A 24,780-nucleotide genomic window follows, 5' to 3' on the forward strand; every position below is an offset into this window, starting at 1 on the left:
GTTGTGGGGGTTTAAGCACCTCCTCCCAGAGAAAAGGCCGGCGGGCGGCACCTCTCGGACATCTGCTCCCCTCGTCCCCAGTCGAGCGGGAGCTGCCGCTACAAATTCCAAAAATAACTCCCGGCACCCCGTTCCCTAAAAATAGCCGTCCTGCGCGGGAGCCAGGGGAGGCCACGCTCGTGCTGCAGTCTTCGGGCTCTCTCCGCCCCTCCCCTCCTCGCTAGCGGGCTCGAGCTAAAAACAGGAGCTACTCAGCTGCGTGTTGGTGACTCCATGAGACGGACGTGTTCATCTGGACCAAGGTCGGGAAGGGAGGCCCACGCCAGACCAGTGCAAAGGCCAAGCCAAACATGACAAGCTGTCGTCTCACGTACCCATTTTCCTCAGTAGTGGCAAGTAATCAAGTACAAAGTTACTCTACTTGAATCGAGTTTTCCAGGGATGCCACTAAGGTTATTTTAGTTAGCGAAAACTAAGGAAAAAACCGAAATAAAAATTCCAAAAACAATATCGTTAACGAAATAAAATAACTGAAACTACATTTTATGTTTACAAAACGAACTTTAACTATAATAATAGCAAAAATGTCCTTTGTTTTAGTCTTTGGTCATTAATTTAATGCATGAGCCTTCGGGGATGCTTTTAAATGTGATTTGAAGTCGATTTATTTCACCGGAATAAGGAAAGCGTCACACAGAAACGACGTCATCGAGCAGCAGCCAATAGAAAAGCATCTTCAGATGACGTCGCTGGAGGAAACAACGAAATGCAACGCTAGGTAAGAAATGAGTTACTTTTCTCATGATTTGACCTTGATGTTCATTAAATATTGCGCACAAGGAGAGGTGGCAAATCCAGGTCCAGAAAGCCAAAACCCTGTCACAGTTTGGCTTTAACCCCAGGTGCTAGCTAGCTAACTAGCTTCCTGGCTAGCTCCCATGGTGCTCATTTACCTGCTAAGGAGCTAGCTAGCTAGTTAGCTAGCGTCAATGGTTATAGCCAAACTGTGGCAGGGTTTTTACTTTCTGGATCTGGATTTGCCAAACTGAACTGAAAGTGCATTTTCTCTGCTTCACGCACACACGACGTCACATGACGCACAGAGGGTGGGAAAACCAAAGCCAAATCTAGTCTGAAAACTATTGGCTTGCAGGAGTTCCAATTATGAACAGCTAAGGTGTTAATCTACTATTTAAAAAAAAAATCTGCCATACATGGTCAAATGAAAAGGCCATTGTAAAGATATTTGAGGGCAAATTGGTACAAAGTGCAGCTTTAAAAAAAAGAATATGAACTATTCATTGATTATATCAAGTAATCATTACACTTGTAGAATTTTCAGGTATCCGAACTTTAACTGAGAATATTTAATTTGCTACTTGTGCTATGAATTCATTTTGCGGGATGTTTTGTGTGAAAGGGGTGCACGTCACGTGACTTCCTTTTGATAAAAGCCGGTTGAGCAGTTGAGCAGTAACGTGGCACTGCATGAGCTTTTCCATGAGTCAGCAAATCTCTATTGCGCAGCTGAATTCTCAGTTTTCTGACTAGGCAAAAAAAAAAAAGAAAAAAAAAAGCTGCATTGTTGGCCACACGAGTGAGCAGACAAATTTAAAAGGGAGGGGGTGAGGGAGGGTGGGGGCTCTGCATCTCATCGGGGGACAATCAATTCTTGTAGTTGCTTCACTTGTCACATTGGCGAAACGTCCATTTCTACACAGCTGGCCTTGTCAACATGTCAACATGCTTCATTCTCATCTCTTGGCATCAGATGTCTCATCTCGAGGAGGTTTTTAGCCATGACTCACGTCGTCGTCGTCGTCGTCGTGTTACAAAGCTTGCGTAATAGGTCTGATTGAAGCCATGTGTTGAGTAGTCCGTGTCATTGTCTGGCGCTTTCAACGGTCGATCTGTGATGGATGCTCGGTCAGTTGCCGTACCAATTGGAGCGTCGGAGTCAGCGAGGGGGTTCGGCGCTTGAGCTTTGTTTGTACACAACCAAAGCCAGTGCAGCACTTCTGACACACTTTGAAATCTGATACGCTCTTAGTCAATTGTTTGTTAATAATTCAAATGTTGAGGTTTTCCAGCCAAGGCCAAAGAAGACAATAAAAAAAAATGAGGCCAACAAGTGGCAACTTTTCGTCAGGCAACTCAACAATTAGCTGCTTCCGAGACAACAGTCAACGTTTGTGTTCGCCATTCCTCAATTAGTCGTAATAACCGGGAAAGCCACAGGGTGACATTGTGTTAAAGTGGTCGAGTGCGTCAAAACCATATTGCCCCAAATTGTTCAATTAAGGCAGCAAAACTAAGTCACCATATCTGGACCTTTTTAGGTATTTTGACTAGGTTTCATTTTGGGCAAATAGATGTTGTAAAGCAATGTTTTAACAAATAAGCGTCTTTTTTTTCTCCACTCAAACGTGTACATTGATGTTTGGATTTAAGTTTGTTTAATGTTGCTCAGCCAAATTTCTTTGCTTTAAATTGCAAGTGGGGAAAAAAAAAAGGTCTTGATACGGGCGCGGGATTATAGGAGCAACGTAAACTAAAACTAGCCTACATAGAAGTCATTCTTTCCAAAAGAAACCCTAAATACTACACCAAGAGAATTTCATGTTGTCTCGCCTGAAATGGCGGTTTGGAACTTCGGAAGGTTTGAGGGCGACCAAACTGGGGACGACGCACTCGCTGCTCATGCATGCACAAAGAAATCATCCGGCTTACCTAAAACATTGACGTTGACGGACGCCTGCCCGTTTCCCAGCGGGAAAGTGGACACCCTGCAGGTGTATAAGCCCATATCCGCAAGCTCCACGCCCTCCAACGAGATGCTGACGTCTTGGTTGGTGGTGGAAACGAAGGCGACGCGATGGGCCAACTCCGGTGGGATGGATTGCCCGTGATCCACGTGGTACACGGCCAGGATCTCCTTGCCTGAAGGGAGTTGGCGCTCCCAGGAGCTCTGGATGAGGTTGAGGTTGGACACCATCTTGATGCGGCAGCTCAGCGTGACCTTCTTGCCCAGCACGGCGTCCACTTTCTCGGGGACCACCACCAGGTTGCTGCTCACCCCTGGATGAAGAAATAAACCCTCAATCTTGGGACAAGATTTCCATTTATTGCTCTTATAAAACACTTGGAACATCAAGAGTTGCCTTTCTGGCTTCTTTTGTCGACCAGAGAGGAAGCCCAGCAAACGGAGTCGTCTTCACTTCTTCCTGGCCCAAACATTACAGACAGTCCGACATTCAAATGCAAATCAACACTAGTTGGGTTTCTGTCCACCCATTTGGATTCAAATTTTCAAGAACTACAAAAACAAAATTCAAAAAAGGGCCCAAAATTTGCAAAAAAGTTTATACGCTTAGAGGGGTGGAGTTTGAAGCGTATTGGAAAAAAGAAACATGAGCAATTTGGCTATGGAAACAGGTTTTGCCAATAATCGCTGACAAGACCGGATACACGTCACGTCTAGAACGGATATTACGTCCCAAAGCAATATTGGACGATAAAGTAAGGTATGTTTGGGGGGGCGACCAAACAGAAATCTTTTTGGAATTCATTAAAGAAGCGAATACGACGTCATGGCACGGCGCAGTCGCTACCGGGTCTTTTTCTTCTTCTTTCAAATGACCTCTCGATGGTGTATAGCGCCACCTACAGCGGCAGAGTCCCATCGCAATATTTGGAAAAGAAGAAGAGACGCAAACGGGCAGAAGTCGCATGTCCGTTTTGCGCACTCAGTAAATTTGCTTAAAAAATTTGGAACAATTGGATGGAAACCGGATTGGTAACCAAAAAAAAAGGGCAAAATCAAAGTGCAGTTGGTAGAAGGACATGCAAAATAAAAGCGGATCTAGCACTTAACCCATTAAACCCGGGAGAGCGGTTAAGTCATTTTGTTTTGACCAGTTCTTGATCTGTTGCATCCGAATGCACACGAGAGGGTGACGAGGGCCTCGAAGCACGTCCTGGAATTCTATTCAAGCATTTAATGTCTGACACAAAGTTGCAGGAGTTATGACATAAATGACGCAATTGACGTCGTGGGAGAAAATCAAATCAGTGTAACGAGACGACACTGACGTACTGGTAAGAAATGTTTGGATTTTTTTTTCTCCGAAAAAAGGAAAAAATATATCTGTTTGTAGACAATGAGGATGTTGAACATTTTTGACGGCTTTGTAACGGAATGGACGACGAATAATTACCACTCGATCTACTGAGGTTGTCACATCAATTGGCTGAAGTGTTGAAGGTAAATACATGTGGAGTTTTATATCCGCAGATGCGACATCTGTTTTTCAACAAAAAGAATATTCAAGGTTTATACTGACAAAATGCAGCAAAATAAAATATAAACATACAGTAGATGGGTCTTGCTTACGCGTGAAGTGTTTTGTTTTTTTAAGTTCACGTGTAGCTTTGACACCTGCCATTCTAATTTTAGCAGCAAAATTCAGTTGACCACAACAACCCCGAAACCCAAAGCCGACCCATTTGTACTCATGCCATGTATTCAGTGTCAACAAATGAAAATATCCTCTTGTATCCCCTTAAAGGTCATTAATAGCAATGAGTTCAACTTGTACTTCCCAAAAGGTGACAAATAAATTCAATTCAACTGACTGAAACACTACAAACAGATGAAATTACTCTCAAGCATTTCAGGCTTGTCAAGTCAAACATTGAACAAAACACTCGTTTTTCCAGCTCCATTTTAGTTCTTGTTGACATGTTTACAACGCAGAATTTGTTATTTTTGGGAACCATCAATCTGCTGTGTGCGCCTCTCGGATGTGTGCGCTGAGCAAAACGTATAAAAGTGGCCCACCGGCTGGTATTTTGGGTCCTTGGCACCGACGCGAGCGGTTCGCCGCAGCAATTCTATCGAGCGAGGCTGAGGCTACCCTGTGCTCCGTAGCTCTGTAATTTCCCAGATTACGCGCACACGCGCGCGCACACACGCACGCGCGCACACACACACGCTTTCGCTCGACCAAAATAAGGCCCAAGTGTGTGAGAGTCAGACATTTTTGTTTAAATGGCGACTCGGTGTATGTTGAATTGTGTTGTAAACTTGCCAACTGTGCTAGAATACTCGGTCGGGCTTTCCTGATTAGCCACCCCCCCCCCCCCTGTAACTCACCCAGCGTTGTCAAAACATTTTGTGTGTGATTCTGGCACCCGTGCAAGTGGGGGATTTTTGACCTAATAACTCCCATTTTTTTTTAAAACAACCCACGGCTATTTATTTGAAAGAGGGAATTCCTGAGAAGGTTGCTTTTGCTATTTTTACACTCAGTCTGGCGTAGAAGTCTACATCATCACACCTCTCAAACCTCACATACACTGTAGAATAGATGGATTCAAATACAACCAACTCCTAAGTTCTTGCCAGCAAAGTTGGCCAAGAGTAGAACATTCTCACCAAAATACTGCATTGAACATCGAAAAAAAGCGGCAACAGTGAAAATATTCCTCAACAGGCCGAGGAACTCTTTAATACTCTTTTATTCACAAGCGACAATCACAGCTAACTGTTAGCCATGACAGCATAAATGTGCTAACATATTGGCTAACTTGCAGGGGACAAGAACAAGAAGCTACATTTTCAATTCTCAACACGAATATGAGGTTGAATGCTTGAAAACCGTCACAAAAGAACTCAAACATGCGTTTCATCTACAAAAAGCTGGTCGATTGCAGAAGAAATTCAAAACCACATTAATTGCTAGTTGTGTAACAGAGACAAAACATGCGTGTACATCTCTTGAAAGCACATGGCAACTTACTAGTGACTACTCCTGAGAAACTAACAGAAGCCGGGCTCAAACGCAGTCACTCACAAGCCTCTTGCAAAAAAATATAAATAAAAATCAAATGTGTCAGAGGTACATAGTAAAATAAAATAAAAGCTGTAACGGAGAAAAACATGGCTTAAAAGAAGCAAAATTGGAACACCCGGATGGATCCGCCACCTACCTGAAAATTTCAGGTAAGAAATCATCTCAAACGCACAACAGCAGTCACAGAAAAAACGAATCAGTTGTTAGCCCACAAAAAGTACAAACCTAGTACCAGTAAGCAATAAATACAACCAGAATCCAGTAATAAATGTTGCACATGTAAAAGTGTTCAAAAGTTCGACCATACGACTTGTTTGCTATCCGCTAGCGTGAGAAGCTAATGTAGCCATCTACATGTTCACATGTCAAACGGCGCAAACGGATTCGCCCAAACACTCGAGTCCAAGAAGGCCGGAATCGGACTCCTTTGTTCACAAAAAGTCAGCGGTCTGGACTGTAAAACAAAACACGGCAAAATGGAACCAAAAAAACAATTCCATGTTATTGTTGACAAATGGCAGGCATGACGCTGACCCGCTTCTGTTTGCTGTTTCATGACATCAGCAAAAAGTCAATACGCTGGTTGTGACCGACGGCACACATTTGATTGTTACACGAGACGACACGATAACGTAACAACGCTGATGGACGTCCGCGCACGCGCGCGTCAGACTTTGAGCCCGACCGCTTCTGTACCGCTTGGCGTGGGCGTGGGCTTTCCGACAGCGGGAAACGAGAGCCGGCGTGCGCGCCATGTGCCGTTTGCTTTAGCGTGAGCGTCGGGGAGCGTGCACATAAACACAGGGCGGGGGTGCACACGGGGCGACTCCACCCTGACCATTCGGGGGGAGGAGAGACAGATGGCCTCAACGTGGGACACCGACAGCCAGGAAGTGCAATTGTGGGGGGAAAGTCGGCATGGCGGGTACCGAGCAGCAGCGGCAAATGCTTGCCAAAATACAGCGAGAGAAATCTCATCTACGCAATGTGGAGTGCTTTTTTTTTTTTTACCAGGCAGCTCACTATTAAGTATGCAAAGTGTTAAGTCATCATTTGTATGAATGGAAAATAGAAAATGATCCTCACCGCAGGTTCTGTGGGGAGGAAGAGGAGGACCTGCTGCGTTCGTTTGATTTTTGTCCGTATGTTGCCAGGTTCTGGCAAATTGCACTTATTTTTGAAATATGAATATTAAATTTGAACTTTTGGAAAAGAAGTGTACACCTTTTTTGAATACCATATTATTGTTGGCTAAAATGTTTATTTTTTTAAAACAATCCCAAATTTATGTTTAAAATATTTTTAAAACGTTATTATCAATATAGTTTAAAAACGATAATAGCTGTAAACAAAAGATTCTGAGCATAATTAGGAAGTGGAGTGTTTGTTGAAAAGGAACCCCCGACTGTCGTGGCAAGTTTGCTCTATATTATTTATTTGGTTGTTTCCAGGGTTATTATAGTTTTGGAATTTTCATTTCAATGAGTTTTTATTTCATTTTTAGTTTTTTAAATTTAGTTAGTTTTAATTTGTTTTCAGGGTGGTTCTGTTCGTTTTTTTTAGTTTTAGTTATTTTTAAAAAAATGCTTAGTTTTAGTTTATTTCAGACAGTATTAGTTTATTTTATTATTTTCTTTAAAAAAAAAAAAAAAGTCAAACGTCCTTATTCCGGTGAAATAAATCACATTTAAAATCACCCCCCAGGCTCATACACTAAATTAATGACCAAAGACTAAAACGAAGGATATTTTTGCTATAATTATAGTTAGTTTTGTAAACATAAAATGTAGTTTCAGTTAGTTTTCGTTTTGTGAAAAGCATTTTTATTCAATTTCGTTAACAAAATAGTTTTTGGAATTTTTGTTTTCTCGTGAGTTTTCGTTAACTAAAAGAGACTATGAGATTTTTCAAAAATCATTTCCAGTTGAATACATTTTGTAGAAACGATGAGTTCAAACGATGAACTCAAGGGCAGGCTGCGCTCGCTTTGAAGGAACGCTTCAATATTTGCTTCTTTCCCTCATGACATCACTAATCGTGACAAGCTGCTGCGAAGGGTAAATCAAAACCTTCCTCCTGGCGGCCAGCAAAAGCGGCTCAAACATTCCGTGTCCGCCGGCGCTCCATCAGCCAACTTCAACGCCCACCGGCGGCCGGCGAGCACCTCCCCGGAGGAGCCTTGTCATCTGGACGGAGAGCCGCGCCGTTAGGTCGGCCAGCGTGCGTAGGACGAAAGACAGCGCTGTCCCTGTTGCTGCAATCAAATATCGCGTATAGACGCTCATGAGGGATTGATTTAAAAACCTCACCGATCAAGAATGTGGGATCTGCGCAGGATGTAAAGTCGTTTTAGGACTCGAAGAAACATGAACACGACCGATCATGTAAACTTGAGCCATTTCCATTTGGTCCATTACTAGAGTTGCCACCCGGCCCAGAATTGTTCTCTTTTTGGGGGAAAATAACAATCTCTCCCAGGCCACAATTTGTCTCGTTTTTTTAGGAAGAATGCCAAAAGCTAATTTGATTTCCTAAATTCTGTAGTTTGAAAATGTACTCTGTGCTACTGTGGAACGCTTTATGACCAAGCGTGTCGGCGGCGGCACATTTCCGTAGGTACACTTTGGATTACCGTAACTCTGGCACAATCACTCACCCACAAAAAAGTGGCAATTATTCTTACGTTTCTCCTCAAAACTCAATAGAAAAGCCTTCATTGGCTGTTACAGCAAATAAAAGGCATCCTTTAGTTGCTGATCAGCTTTTTGCATGACATTCATCTTGAGCGATGAGCTCTTCTTCTCATCACTCTGATGATCGTGAGTTCCCTCCACAGATTTTCAACTGAATTCAAGTCGGGACTGTCTGGGCCACCGCAATATGTTAATATTTTTGTCCTCGAACCATTTCTCAACCCGTTTTGCTGTGTGTTTTGTCTTGCCAAAATGTCCACATATTCAAAGTTTGCCGGAATCATTTGGGCCTTGACTGTTAAGTGCCCCATCTTGGTAAGGTGTCAACCCGATCCATTACTACCACTAATGATGATGATGTTGTCATTTGCTGTTTTGAAAGAAAAAACAAAAACAGCCGCAAAATCGAGCCTTCACAAAATGTCATGCTCGGCTGGTAAACAAACAAAAGCGTGCAAACGCTGCTCTTACTTTCCGAGCAGCGTCCAACAGTGGCTTGTGTCCAAAGTCATCAGCGCTCCTCCAGGGAGGTTTGCTGCTGTTGCTGCTAGCCCAAGAAAGCCCCAGCTCAGCCCAACCCGACCCAACCCAAACCTGGCCGCAGCCCGCCTCTCTTTTCCTGCCTGCTCTCATTTTCAAGGGGGCGTCAGCGCTAAGGCAGAATGAGACTCGGTGTTACTGTTGAAGGGGCGTGCGCGCAGTCTAATCATGAAAGGGAACTATTAAAGCTCCATTACGCTCCATTAAAATGATTCGCGGGCTTCTGTGATTGTGATCAAGGACACACACACACACACGGAGGGAAAAAACATCCAAGCGTTAAAATGCTTCTAATGAGGCGCACTCACACAGGACATTTCAACCATGCGCGCTTAAGTGACCTTTGACTTCCGTTGACCAGCACTCTTAACACGTTCGACTGGATCATTTCCAGTCATTTTGTTTGGCTTTGGGACGAGAGGCGCAGCAGACCCTGGACTGGTCGCCGGTCACTCAAAGGGCAAATATAGACAATCAAGCATTCTCACATCACCCCCAAAAAGATGAGATTTGAGAAGTGAAGCTGTCAGCAGGTGTGGCAAATCCAGGTCTAGAAAGTAAGGCCATCATCACCTGAATGCAAAACGTTAACGTTGCATCAGTCAGGCTCAGAACGTGAAAGCGCAGGAAAAACATTCTTGCGTCAAACGTACGGATTTGGCCCGCTGTGCAAAAAAGGGACTAAATGCCGCATTCTCCGATATCTTTACGTAAAAGGATCTTTTTTTTCCCCCTCCCTCTTGCACGTTGAAAACTTGAAATCCTCGCCACCTCTTTGTGTGACGCATTGTGTGGTGTGTTTCAGTCGGCCCTAAAAATAACACAAACCTCCACGACAAACAATAAGGCGGGACACGAGGAATGTTTGTTTTCTCGGCAGAGAAGTTGACTCGTAGCCTACTAGCGCTTGGACAATATCCATGTTAAAGCAGGGGGTGTCAAACATGCGGTCGGCAGGCCGGATCAGGCCCGCAAAGACGTCCTTATAACTTCATCAACAACGCCACGCAATGCATTCTGGGAACAAAAGGTAGCTTTCACACGCATTCCATTTGCATTTGTGTTATTTTTTATAACAATATGATTACAGTTGAGCTCCATAATTTAGGGCTGGCCCACAAATAGTGAAAATCTGCATAGAATTGACCGCAATTTGAAGTTACATACCATCATTTTACCGATCCGGCCCACTTGGTAATAAATTTTCCTCCATGCGGCCCCTCAACTAATGAGTTTGACACCCCTGTGTTACGTGGACATCTTTAATCAGTGGCGTGGCAGGCCGGCGGGGGTCCACTTTGTAAAGAGAAGGGGGCCATTTGAAGCGGACGGCGACATGCGAAAGAGCCCCCCCCCCCCCGCCTGCCTCGCTTTTTTCAAGGCCCGTCACCCTCTATTTGTCCGCCCTCGCCAGGGCACAAAGCCAGGAAGGAAGCGGGTAGATTACACTCATGTTGGTGTCACCCTGCACAAATCTTCTTGATGATAAAGACACGCTGGACAGACGGCAATTTGCCACTCGCTCTTTTGCGAACGGTGCGGCAAAGCAGGTCTGCCCGATAGGCATGGCGTGTTTGTGCTTGCCACTTCTTTACACGATGACAATAAAGTGACAATAAAGTGACAAAAGGCGCACAAAGGGCTCCATGTGGCCTATTGAGCGCACTTTGCCAAGCCAGAGGAATTTGAAGCTCCCTTGAGGGGGGGTTTGATTGTCTCCTTGAGTTTGCCTCTTCTCCATCCCTGTTGAACAACTTTGAGGCCGTTGACTCAGCCGCGAGTGCCCTGACATACAACTGCCGTCATGGGAACATTCTTCGCAGGTCTTCAACATAGCGAGCACCTGCAAAAACAATGACAGGCAAATCTTCGGCCCTTTCAACCTCGGGCAAAGTCCACGTGTAAAAGTTCAATGTCACTTACGAATGTTATTGTAAAATAGAAATGAAGAGAATGACTAGAAATATTCCACCGTGTCCAAAAAGCCCACTGCACGTGGGGGCAATGTCGTTGTGTCAAATAATCGTGGGAATGCTGGAAGCCTTCACGTCTTTTAGGGTATTTGTCATCTGATTTCACATTACTTACAGTATTGGCACAATTTAACATTAAATATTTACTTTATCTCCTTCCATTTCAATGGGACTGACATTGAAAATGTTGCAAGTCTCACTTTCCATGCCCACTTCCATAAGAGATCAACCAGGGCCATGTTGAAAACAAGCTGATTTCCCCACAGTTACAAACAGATTTGTGAATAATGATGAAACTTAGCTACATTTTCATGCTAATTGCTGCAAAAATGGAAACAGATAGAAATATACTTTTTTTTTTAAGAAAGAAGAGACTCTTATCTTTCTTTTGGTAGATTCCATGTTTTTAAGGCAATAGAGCACAATATTCTGGGGGTCTTGCAAAATCAGTCCAAACCCAGTAAAACAGAAGGCAGGAGCGAAAGTTAAGCACGATTATTTTGGTTCTAACTGAAATCACGATTAGGACAATCATTTATTTTTTGGCACAAAACAAGAAATTGTTGTAAGACAAACACTAAATATGGAAGTTCTTTTTGGATGAAACAAAATTTACTTAATTAGTTTTTAAATTTAAAAAAAAAAAGATGCATCAACTCAAAATTTGTATTAATAATCTTTTTTGACGAATGTGCCGATTTTGTGGAATGTGGTGTGTAATTGAAATTGTAAAACGTCTGCTTTAAGAATGGATTTAAAAGTTTACTTTTAATATTGTCTGGTCAATTAAGCTTCATTTGTAAAGCAAAATGTCCTCACATACAGACAACACAAGACAAACTGCATGCAATTCATGTTTTGCTTTCAAATGCGTCCCACGTTTGTCCTATTTTAGATATGCTCACCAAAAACACGTTGTTTTTTTTACTTTGCTCTCACTTTGAATGTTGATAGGGTTGCAGGTTTTATTAAGGTTAATACACAGCATTTCACTTACTGTTGTTCGCCCCCGCAACCCAAAAAATATATATATATATTCCAGGTCATGTGAAATGCGGAAACGAGCAATCAATGTCTCACGGGGAGGAAGTGAAGCCGCCCAGCCAAAAGCGTACATTGGTTGTTGGTTGAATGTGGCACGGGACCAACATTATCCCGCATGGTCAGAGGGCGTTGACTTGTTTTGTTTTTGTCAGCGCTCGACTGCCTGTCAGCCTGTTGGGCAAAAAGATGAATGACACTCGCAATTGACGCTGGCAAACCCAAGCAACGTGCGCGGGAAAGACTGCAAGACTTTTTCTGGCCATGTGTGTCAAATGTTAAAAATACACACCGTTCACAGCAAAACAAATCCCCTTGGAAATGCTGCAAAACGGGAAACTAACTGTACACGAGTCTTCCCGCGCGCGCGCACGGCCCGATTTGCCACCAAATGGTGTGTTTACGCTCAAAGATTGTGTGCGTTGTTGGCAAGAGAGGAAAAACTGCAGGAAAGACCCCAGATTTACAAACTTGCGCTTCAGGTCGTGCTGATGGTTTTCACCATGACATATTTTGGAACGCAAAATCAAGTTTGAAGTGATGGAATTGGAAGTGTTAGTGGAAGAGGCAAACTAGCATTTTACTCAGAAGTCGTGATATCTTGCCTCAAACATAAATGTAGAGCTTTTAAAAATTGAGGACCGCAAAAGCAAAATTCTGCCCTGGGAGAGGCTCACACTGAAATGACACACACAGCTTCAAAATAGGGATGGGCGAGTGCCAGTACCAGGTATCGGTGCCAAATCGCCAATTCCAACCTTATTCTAAGGTATCGTACTTGGAACAACACTAGCCGATAGCAGTATCGGCCGCCCTTTTGTGACCGTTTTACGATCAGGAGCTAGAAATGATTACCAGAAAATTGCCATTCATTTCTTACATTTTTAAGGAAAAATGCTATATTAGGATATATAGCATAAATGTTATGTATCAAAAGTACTAGTGGTGTCGGTAACTACTCGAAAGTTGCGTACTCGTCAGCATGAAAAAAAAAGTGATATCGAACTTCCAGTACTTAAATATCATATGTACAATAACAAGGCATGACTCCTTCTTGTGACACTTAAAAAAACAACCAACCATCCATCCGTCCGTTCCCCAAGAGACGGTGGCTCAAGGGTTAGTACTTTCAAAGGTCCATGTTGCCTTTGTGCTCTGCGTCACTGAACTCATCCGAGTGGAACGTTTGAATTTCAGGAACTACCAGCACTAAGAATGAACATTTGAATGGAAAGCCATTCTTCCCTGTTTTCTCAATCACTCTGCTTTGGTCAAAGGACATAAAGTCGAAGGGTTTGTTTACTCCTGGTGAAAAGCGCCGTAGAAAATGTTTAATTCTCCATCCCGGACGCTGCATGAACGTGCATTTGCTGAGTTATGTGGAAGAGTTGGCATTTTTGCGGGATGTCAAAGTTCCAATGGCTGCCAGGCACTTCCTCGGTTAACTCCCTACAGCGAACGGGCCTTTTTTGCCTGCCGAGTGGAGCTTATTCCCCCCCTCCTAAAAGCGGCGCCACGATGCTCAGATCACTATTAAAGAGCGGCGTGTAGACGGGACCCGAGGATTTGCCGAGTCAGCAGGGAGCGGCGCAAAGGGGGGTTATGGGAAACAGGTGTGGCCGCCATTCAGGCCTACTTGGCCCGCCCGTTCAGCTGTCAGGTGGTTGCGCCGCTGGGCTCCGACGGGACCCCCCCGCCCCGCACGCCACCCGAGCGGGATAACCACTCAAGTCGTGACGAACGCAGGCTGCCTGACGTGAGCTCGTACGTCGCGTCGTGTCTCATTTCGATTGCTTGCTCGCCTCTCCCAAGCAATACAACCACTTGGCGGATGCTTGTTTTTTTTTTTCAAACGGAAAAAAAACGGCCATGCACTCTCCAGGAATGACAGCTTCCAAAACCATAAGAAGCAGGAAACGTTCGCTAGTGTGCATTATTTACGACATGCAATGCACTTCCGACCATTCTGTCAGGAAAGCCCGACAAATAAACTTCTTCCTGTGATTTAAAATCGACAATGCAGTCCGAAGAAGGCAACTTGCTTTTGCAGCAGCAGCAGCAGCAGCAGCAGCAGCAGCCCCCTTACGGCCGGGAATGCCAAAGCAGGGGGGACATGAGCGTCCCCCGAGCTTGGATTTCTTTGCCGGTGTTTGTTCAGCAGCCTCGCTCGCTCCTTCAGACAGATGTGCTGCGGTCATGGCCTGAAGAAGAATGCGCTCAAATAGAATCACACGGCTCTTTGGATCGGCCACTAATGTGCCACTTGACTCAACGGTGCACTCGTGACCCGCCATCATTTATTTTTGGTTGCTTCTTTCATACAGAAAATCTGCATCCTAGCGCCGTCCTAGCCGGGAAGAGACCAGCCGGCGTTGGGCTCCACTTGCAGGCTCAATGAAGAGTCAAAACTTGGGCCTGATTCTGTTGGTATGATATCAGCTGGAGCAAAAAGGTCACGCTTTCGCGGTACTGCGATTCCAACCTTGAAAGGTTTCAGGTTAAATCTTTTCTTCCCATTTAAATGAAATCAGTTTGATTACTAAACAAAACAAAAAGTGAAAGTACGTCTTTCTCATAAAAATCTGCTCTTCTTCATATTGTGACACAACGAGCTAACGTTAGCCGTTTCCTTTGTGTGGCAAGTCAATCGTATTTCTTCAATTGCAGACGCGCTAACTGTCGTAGCAGGTTACAAATGTTCATTCCAAGACGGCGTTAAATTTGCCCGGCGCTCATCATTGCAAAGAGCAGCCGCCCTTTGTAAGCGTGATTTGCATTTCCACGCTCGACAAAGTCACGCTCCAGGAAAAATGACAAAAAGACGACTGAGTCAAAAACAAAACACAGCTCGCACTGCGGATGGCAAATGTCAAGTCTTTTAAAGCCGTAACACTATAAAACCACTATATAGCTTAAAACGGGCAATCAGCCACAAATTGTAAAATAGACGCTGTTTACACAGAATCCATCCAAGCACGATACCGTCATCAACATATGATTAAATAATTACCGGTAGATACGTGATGATGTCAGCATCTGGATATGAAACAGTTCGCTTTGAAGAAAACTGGGGTTGAAAAGCTTAGTTTTCAATCTTACTTAACACTCCTGGAATTGTCTTATACATCGCCTGGAATCGAAAAAGCACATCCAAACTTTTCAGTTCTTTCACACACACAGATTCGCAGACCTGGAAAATTAAACAGAGGCTGCATTAGCAGATCTGGTGTTTGACTTTTGCACAAAAGCGAGCAAAACGGAATATCGGCACCAACCATCTCGCAATTGAAAATTTGCATGGGTGATGTAATCGAATGTTTGTTTAAAATAAAAATGTCTGGCTGCCAACGTTGCGACTTCAACTGAGGGTGGACTTGGCCCAATCCGTCGTTTAGAAGGAACAACGAGATGGGCAAGTGCACAAATGCATTTGTGTGGCAGGAAGACGCGAGTGGCCGATGTTACATTTCACACCACCGTCCTGCTATTGCGCAATTCCCTCACACATGGGCGGCATACAGCCGAAGACCCACAAACTAGGGATGGAAACATACCATATTAGCACCATATCAAGCTCACCATACCATCATTAGCACCATATTGTGGAGAGGTTGGCCCAAAAAAAAAAAGGGACCCCATATTTAAAAAAAAAAAAAAACATCAACACAATATTGTGCTTTTGGACATTACAGCAATGAAAAACATTAAGCATATTATACAGTATATATATATATAAATAAATAAAACAAAAGCTGTCTTTTCAATTCAATTGAAATCTTTATATTTGATTCTTTTATTAAAAGAAAAAGAAATGAAAGGGGACAGAAAGAAGAAAAACTTGTTGTATCGGCCCCTAATCAACAAAACGCTGTCTGAGGTTAGTCGAGGTGAGCTTGCGAGTTCACAGTCAGAACATGCTTGAACCGAATGGCCATGTGTGCGTCTGGACAGCCATGTGCCGCACACAATACACAATACGCACACACATAATACACACACACACACACACACACAATACGCACGCACACACTGGGTTTGCCTTTCATTTCAAGACAGGAGGGCCAATGAGAGCCGTGACATCATCCATCATTAGCCTCTCTTCACGTAAGGGTTGAATTTGACCCGTCGAGTCAGGACCTCTGCTTAGGACAGAAGCGGATTCGGGCCAGTGAAGAGAGAGAAAAACAAGTTTGACAGAATTCTCACTTTAAAGTCAGAATTCTGAGATTAAAGTCAGAATCCTGCCAAACTTTTTTTTTTTTTCTTTTTCTCTTCACTGGCCCTATCTTAGCCTCTGTGAAGTGCTTTTCTTTTGTACGAGCGCAGCGACTTGTAAATCACGGGCGTTATTGTGCGTCTTTATTTATTGCCGCCACGTCCGGACCAAGATAAGCTCGGCAAGTTGCAACTCTTGAGTTCCCTGAACGGACCACCAGGGAGCCGTTTTCCCTGCGGAGCGTTAACGATCGCATCTGTCAGGCGGGGGGGGGGTGGGGTGGGGGGGTCAACGGGTGGAGTCGACAGAAGGCGACGGCCGACCGCAGCGCCGCACGCTCGCTAGCGTCTCCCACAATCCAGCGCGACGACGCTCGTCTGCTGATGGCTTCGCTCGTCCAAAGAAAACAGCGCGCGTGTTGCAACGGTGACGAGAGCTTTCCAGTCATGGCAGCTGAAGGTCAGCGGCGGGTGGGCGGGGGCGGGCGGGCGGGGGCGCCACATGCAACAGCTGAGGCCCACATGGCAAATGACACATTTCACTCACCGATTTCTTCTACTTTGAAAATGTTGTTTTTGTCAGACTGCGTGTGCGTACTTTCAATCGACTTTATTGGTCGACCTAACTTTCTTGTATACCTATTTATGTATTATTAATATTTCTCACCTAATATTTTTTTCTGTTATTTAAACTTTTTAGCCAATGCATTTGTATTTCTCCTAATATTTGCATATATTAGATTTTGAAATATAGTTGGTAGCATTTTGCACATTATGACGTCAGCTGGCGTGAGAACGAGCACGCGTCATACGGATAACTAATGTTTTTGCTCAAACGGTCGCAGCATTTGGTCTGTGGTTCCTTTCTGAAAGTACTCAACTGTTTTGTGGTGTCATGAAAAGTGCATCTCTTATTTATTGTTATAGAGGAAAATTCTTTGTGAAGCTTTTCTGGCGCTGCTGTGACGCTTTTATGTCGAGCACGTTGACGTTCGTGCTGCAATCCAGCGTTGCCAGCAGCATCAAGTGTGTGGAATGTCCTGATTACATGTTGTTGTTTTTTCTTAATAACGCGCCTTTCACGCCAATTCAACACATTTCTACAAATCGGGCTGATTGATAGCTTTGGCTTTTGTCGGCATCGTCTCAACAAATGTCGTAGCGCTCTTTTTTCCCCCTCGCCGCCTGTAATCATAAAAAGCTGCTTCATAAATGAACACAAATTGTCAACTTTGCGGATTAGCTTCCAAGTTGCTGCAGTCATTTTCAAGATGGCGGAATCGATTGGAGCGAGGCGGAGCTAAAAGCTGCGAGGTGGCTTTAATTGAAGACCTGACTTTGGTGGTTTTGGTCTCCCCCTCTGGGCGGCGTGATTCGCATGGAAATAAATAAAATGTGGCAGTAATGGAGGCGCCCAAATTACAGGCTCGAGACAGAAATAGATTTCACAAAGACGAGGCAAGCGCAGCGGCAAAGCTAATTGATTCAAACGTAACACGCTTCCGTGCAAGTTGTGAACGAGGAATACGCAGCATTAGGGCAAAAATGCTTTGAGGAATACAAAATATTGGGAACATAGAAAAATATTGGATGGAAAATATTTGCAAAAATGTGAACAATTATGACCTCCAGTACGGCTGTACATTATTGGTAGTTAGCGATTAGGGATAGACCAATTTTCGGCCAGGACGATTATCGGAGCCGATATTTGGCATTTTGACCAAAAACAACATATCGGTCTATCTGTATTCTAAAATACTTTTTTTGGACACAATTAGGTGAAATTGCATCGTTTCCCGCAGCAGTGGTCGGAAATCACTGCACTACAGGTCCAAGGTCAAAACGACCTCGTCCAACTTCATGCGTTTGCTTTGCTTTCACTGCTCAGCAATTCTCATTTCTCCTTTCGTTGTGTGTCGAGGACGCATGTATAAAAAACAGGGCCCGACCAATTATAATCGGCCAATGATTGTCCTTCAAACATCGGCCAACATAATCGGCCAATTGGGCCAAATATTTTCCCCTAAAATGTCATCATGGAAGAAAACCAAAGTTTCCGATGCTGTGAAAGCTTGCGTAGCATTAGCAACGAGTAAGAGCGTATGTGATTCTGGTTATTTTGTTGTCCCCAAGCGTCCTTTAAGCTGCTTAATGACACCCCACTAGGAGAGAACTGTAAAACTAAACACACAACAATAAGAATTGCTTCCACTGTATATTTAAACGCAAAAATTAAAACATCGCAGACTAGCGCTAATGCTAAAAGTGACGGTAGGAACCCATTGACTTCGGGAGTGTTTTTCCTTCAAATACCGAATATTGACACACAAATGCTGTGGGAACACAAACCCACAGGTGAGACATCACGACGCAAAGGCACAAATTCTTCCCAATGTGTGAAAAACGAGTTATTTTCATAGAATTCAATCGTAACTTTCTTCTGTACTCACTTCAAGTGTGTACATCATGGATGCACGCCACCACACTGCCCCCAAGAGGCCAAAACGTACAAGAACGGTCAGTATTTGTTCTTACTGGTTTTTCAGTTGCTATTATTTTAGAATATTCTAATCTTATGTCACTTTCTTATTGTTTTATTATGTCATTGTCCTTTCAAGTGATATTTAAAGTAGATATTTCAAGAATTCAAAGACTTTCTTCTCTCAAAATTCAAGAATGCAAACATCCAAGGATGAAGATTAGTCGGTAATCTGTATTTTATTTTCTGGCCAAAATCGATATCGGCCTCAAAAAATGCATATCGGTCAGGCCCTAAAAAAAAAGAGGGGGAAAAAAGACCCAGCCCAGACTGCTGTACGCTAGTCTGAAGAGGGCAGGGAATGCTCAGGGGGGCTCGATGGTTCTCCAGCTGGAATTCCGCCCGACTTGCAGGTCAATCCTCCCTGAGCCGCCGCAGTGCCTCCCATGGAGTGGCGCAGATCCCCCCCCCCCACACACACACCCCCATCCCAACACCCCCTGGACCGCCTCCAACTACACACAACCTGCCTTTTCCACAGTGTGGAAGAAGAAAGAACTTTATAACAAGGAAAAGGGAATCAAAGGAACACGGTTATGCACGCAATACAGTCGCAACACACATTTTTACTTGGGCCCGACCGATATGCGCTTTTTGAGGCCGATGCCGATACCAATTTTTGGCAGAAAAAAAATACATATTACCGATTATTCTGTCAATCATTTAAAAATATATATTTAATGCATAAAATCTATATTTTGGGGTCTGTTTGGGGCAGTGTGGTGCCGTGCATGCATGTTGTACACACTTAAAAGTACAGAAGAAAGTTGTAAATGAACTTGATTAAAATAACTAATTTTTCCACACATTAGGAAGAATTTGTTCCTGGTGTTCCCACAGCATTTGTGTGTCAATATTCGTTATTTGGAGGAAAAACACTCCCGAAGTCGATGCCAACTTCCGGTTAGCATTTGAACGGGATCCTCTCTTTGATTTTAGCATTAGCGCTAGGCTAGCGATGTTTTAAAAACGAAGCATGTTTTGTATTGAAATATACATTGGATGTAATTCTTAGCGTCGTGTGTATAGTTTTACAGCCAATTCCAACTGGGGTGTCATTAAACAGCTTAAAGGACGCTTAGAGACAACAGAATAACCAGAATCACATACACTACACACTTGCTAGTTGCTAATGCTACGCAAACAAAATGGTGCATTTACAGCGTCGGAAACTTTGGTTTTCTTTGATAAGGGAAAAATAATCAGGCATTTGGCAAAATTGGCCGATTGTTTTGCCCGATGTTTGAAGGGCGATAATCGGCTGATTATATATAATTGGCGGCCGATGAATCGGTCGGGCCCTAATCTTTACACTACTTAAACTTATTTTTGCTGCATCTGCAACATGCAGCACCAATTAAGGCTTTCCGTTTTATTTGTTTTGACAGCCCTTTGTTACGTTTGTGGCTGGTTGTTTTTGTGGTCTATAAACAAATGAAGTTGAGCATCCGAAAGACAAAGCCGGGTAACTTAAATGGACCGACATGAACTTTTAAACTGTAAATCAGATATGATGATTTTGTCACTTGGCCGATAAATGGACCAATTCAAAACGATGTCATTTACGGTAACTTGCCTTCATTCCGGCAGGCGACAAAATGCCTGCCTTTCCTTCCTTGATTGTATTTTGAAGTGTTTAATGATGTAGCGACTGGAATTTAGCACATTGCCTCACCAAAAGCGTGGGAACTGCTGAGTTGAGGCCATTTTTGATTAACTGGCACAAGATCACTAAACGATGCCAATGTTCTTACCCCCCAAAAAATTATAATAATTATGGATCCGACATGCATGGTCATGGGAATCCACAAATGATGAATCGAGGCAAGAAGATTCGTTTTGCCTGTTGAATTTGTTTTCTAGGTTTTCCTGAAAAACGTTAAAATTATGATTTGTGCAACTATGCTATTGACAATTCCGAAATGACGCCCCAAGTCAAAATGGAAGTTTTATGCTACGTTTCAAGTTGGATTTATCCCACTCGGAGTGTCCCAGGTCCGCCCTCAAAGCCTTTGAGGCAAATGTAAACAACAAAGATGGCTGATTTTCCGATAAATTGTTTGTTGTTCCGGTTAACGCAGTCATTCCGAAGTGAAAGAATGCGAGTTCCCACTTTCCTCGAATGCAGCATTTCTCCTCTGTGAAGCGATGATCTCTGCTCATCGAAAAGTATTGGACTTTGGATCCTTGTCATTTGATTTCTGGGGATTATTTTGATTGGAAAATGTGATGAAATGTTTGACGACTATAACAACATCCCCAGTTTGTATGTTAGTCACAGACAAAAGAAATGCAATACGCTGTGGAAATAACAGAAACGGCCCGATGTTCGGAATTGTCAATTAGGCTAACGATACAAAATGACCAAATGGTGAAGGACTGGTTTTCTTAACTTTTAACAAATAATTTGTGATGAATGCAACAACATTTGAATAAAAAAACTGAGGGATCACTATATACTACAAGTAGATGAAAAATAGAGGAGAAAATGCAAATATGTATTTGATAAGAAAAACAAAAACATTGGGGATATTTAAATATTATATAGATTTGGCTCCTCCAGCTGTCCCCAGCCCAATTTACAGCCGGTTCAGGCCCCCCTTGAAGTCCGGCCCTTCTTCCCCCCCTTTCGCTCTCTGCCAGACTTCACAGTCCGCAGCGGGTCAAACTGCGCTGCCTCCCCCCTCTCACGCACACACACAACCCCAGTCCGACCTTGTCGAGATCAAACTCAACACTCACACAGCCCTCATCCATCGGCTTGTCCTTTATCGCCATTTGCCCTCGTTTCGACGACTTTTGGAGCCGGTTTGGAGTAAAGGTGCAAAGCAGCCCATCAAGCTAGCAGCAAAAGCAAAAAGCAACCGGCGGGCAGGCAGGCACGACTCGCCGGCCACTCACTCACAGATGTGGAAAAGGAGAGCAAGAAAAGAGACCAAACGGCACACAAACTTCTTACAAGTCACCAAAGAGGCTGAGCGACTCACCGGAGAGTCCGTAAACGACGAGGAGTGTTGTTAAAAGTCCGCAGAACGGCTTCATGGCTCCGTTGACGGGACTGGACCGGAGCGGAGCGTGTTGCCCTCGCGCGTCCCAACTGTGGATGAAAATCAATCAGCCAGCCAGCCCGCCCGCTTGCTTGCTTGCTTCCACCGAAGAAGTGGGCTGTACCACTAACCACTATGACGGGGCACCGCTTCTGCTGGGAACCAAGTGGGATGGACCACGAGAAGTACTTAGCTACTTGTACTCCGCTTCAAAAACATCAAAGCACATTAGTCGAAACAAATGTTACTTTTTATGTACAAATACATACAAATAAATAAATAAAAACATTTTAAACTTGGCAAATAATACCAAACACCAGACATAAATAAAAAAATATTAGATGAAAAATACACAAATACTGTATTAGATTCTCAAGTCAGTTTTATTGACTAATCTGAAAATATGACTGGATAGCCGATAGCCCATACACCCCAGCGCAAGCCGTTGAAGTCACAGGGCGGCCATCTTGCTCCTCCCATCTCGCTACTACTGTATAAACTATATGGTATGGGGTATATATGCCACGGCGGGACTTCCGACTTCCGACTTCCTGGTTTTTACACATCGGCTTTGTTTCCGTTTCCTGTTTGCGACGCGCGGGCCGCATCCCAGTTCTTGTGATTCCGCCTTTGTGCCCCTCGGTTGCGCGTTCCCGCCGACACATTTCAGAGAGTTGAAACGCCGATGGACGGGAGCGTGTGGTTGGGGGAGGGAGGGGGAAGGGGTTCGAGTGTTGGAACGCGGCCATGAGTGGCCGGAAACGACGCTGATGTGTGAAACCCGGAAGTCGGAAGTCCGTGGCATCTACACCATACGTACAGTTTTGGCCTATCGGCTATCCAGTCATATATTCAGATCAGTGGTTTTATTTATAGAGAACTTTTTTTTTTTTTTTTTTTAAACGATGTTAACACAGCGTTGTACATAATAAAGATCAAGAATATTCAATTAAAAATGCACAAATATAACCAAAACATTTTTTAAATGAATTTCTACCAGTGGGCAATTTGTACAAGTCCTTTGGGTGTTGTCAAGGAACACGAAGAAAAAAAGTGTTGCAAAACAAGGAAGCGAAAGTTAATATAAACCCTCGGAGATTGCTTCCTGAAGGGCAAAGTATGATCATACACTTTGGAACGGGCTGACGATGCTTGCGCTGTCAGCAGGTTGGAGGTGGCATCCTATTTATTCACTTAAGATAAACAGAAGGGCTTCTGCTGTCCAAGCTCCGAAGTTGACTTCGAAATTGTTATTGTTTCGAAAAACACATGTTGAAAGTCATAAAGTGAAATGAGTGCAATAATTCCATCATCGTCATCCGTGTGACCGCTTGACGTCAAGATAACAGATAAGATATTGCTGTGCTTTTATGGCATTTTTTTGTGGCTCGACTCTTGATAGACAAAGCTACTAAATTTTATGTTGCAAAGTTTAACAGGCTTGGGGGGGGCGGGGGGGCTTTGCAGCGCTTGCGGTCATTGTGAATAAAGCATGAGCCTTGATTGTGTTGGCCGGCTGTACCTCCTGCCTTTAAACATCCTCTGGTGGCTTATTCCTATCCGGGGAGAGCATAAATCGCCGGGTGGTCAACGGTGCCCTTTTCTACAATCAATGAAACCTCTTCCGGTTTGCACATGATTAATCAATTCCTTGTGTGTGTCCTCATAACACAAGCTCAAGAATCCTTTTCGCACTGTTTATGACAAGAAATGAGAGGAAATCACGTGCAAACAACCTGTCAAAAGTTTTGAAACAGTGTATCATGCTCGTGAAAGGGGGTAGTGACTCCAAATATTTGACAAGTAGTGTCGATTTTGACAATGAGGACATTTTTCTTGAGGAAGCAAAAAATGGGGGGGGGGGGGGTATCTGTGGATGTTAATTCTGTGAGAAAAACTTGTTTTGCTATCTGGAGAAATCCCAGAGGTGAAAAAAGACAAAAGTCTTTTTGTTCATCATGTGCTTTTTCTATTGGTCAAAGAGAAACATTTGATTCAAATCAGGTTTTTTTTTTTTCGGGGGTGTTGAGGTGGGTGTGAATGTGACTTTTCATTTTATTGCCATATCACCCAGCCCTATGAACAACCATCGGATTGGCTCCTGGCCCTTGGCCTCAAGTTTAAAAGAACTCCAGCAATGAATGATGTGACAACAGCTAAAATGAGCGACACCGCGGCTAATTTACTGGAACAAACGTTGCTGAGGGACTTTTGAAAACACAAGTAAGATGAAAGTGTAAGCAGCGTTCAAATAGCGAAACGCTCGCGTTGATGCTTGAGAGTTTTAGGAAAGCGTTTTGAGGCAGACCGTGCTAGCCCTCACCCGGGGTGACACGTTGTTCCAAAGCTTATGCAGTCTGACGCGACAAACGTGCTATTCACTCTGGCAACCCCAAGAAGCAGTTTTCAATCTTTAGCACAGAAACGACAGCAAAACCTGGACAACACAACTCATTTCTTGTTTCTTTGAAATGTTACCAAAATGTCACGAAAATCTCAGCCAAGGTTATTTTAGTTAACGAAAACTAATGAAAAAACAAAAAAATATAATTTAAAAAACTATTTCGTTCACGAAATAAAATAAAAAGGTAAATGCTTTTTTTTTTTTTATAAACGAAAACTAAAAAACTACATTTTAACTAAAACCAACCTTTATTTTAGTATTTGTTAATTAATTTAAAGCATGAGCCTTTGGGGATGATTTTAAACGTGATTTAAGTATATTTATTTTAATATTAACCGGATTAAGGACATTTGAAAGTGTGTCACACAGAAGTGATGTCATCTAGCAGCAGCCAATAGAAAAGCACCTTCAGATGACGTCACTCATGGTGACAATTTTGCGTCCTTGAATTTTGGCGCCAATGGCTTGGCTCG

General features: G+C 43.5%; 1 protein-coding gene across 1 annotated transcript in view; it reads right to left on the reverse strand.

The window, feature by feature from the left end:
* The window catches only part of nectin3a (nectin cell adhesion molecule 3a), a 35,657-nt gene extending 13,333 nt beyond the window's left edge, over positions 1 to 22,324 (reverse strand). The window contains exons 1-2 of the mRNA XM_077566701.1: positions 21,844 to 22,324; positions 2,731 to 3,078 (exon numbers count right to left, since the gene is read on the reverse strand). Coding sequence (XP_077422827.1) covers positions 2,731 to 3,078; positions 21,844 to 21,898 — 403 coding nt within the window. The 5' untranslated portion in view covers positions 21,899 to 22,324. The remainder of the gene's footprint in view (positions 1 to 2,730; positions 3,079 to 21,843) is intronic.
* Positions 22,325 to 24,780: the final 2,456 nt, after the last annotated feature.

This window comes from Vanacampus margaritifer, chromosome 5 (assembly GCF_051991255.1).
Source record: "Vanacampus margaritifer isolate UIUO_Vmar chromosome 5, RoL_Vmar_1.0, whole genome shotgun sequence".
Lineage (NCBI taxonomy): Eukaryota > Metazoa > Chordata > Actinopteri > Syngnathiformes > Syngnathidae > Vanacampus > Vanacampus margaritifer.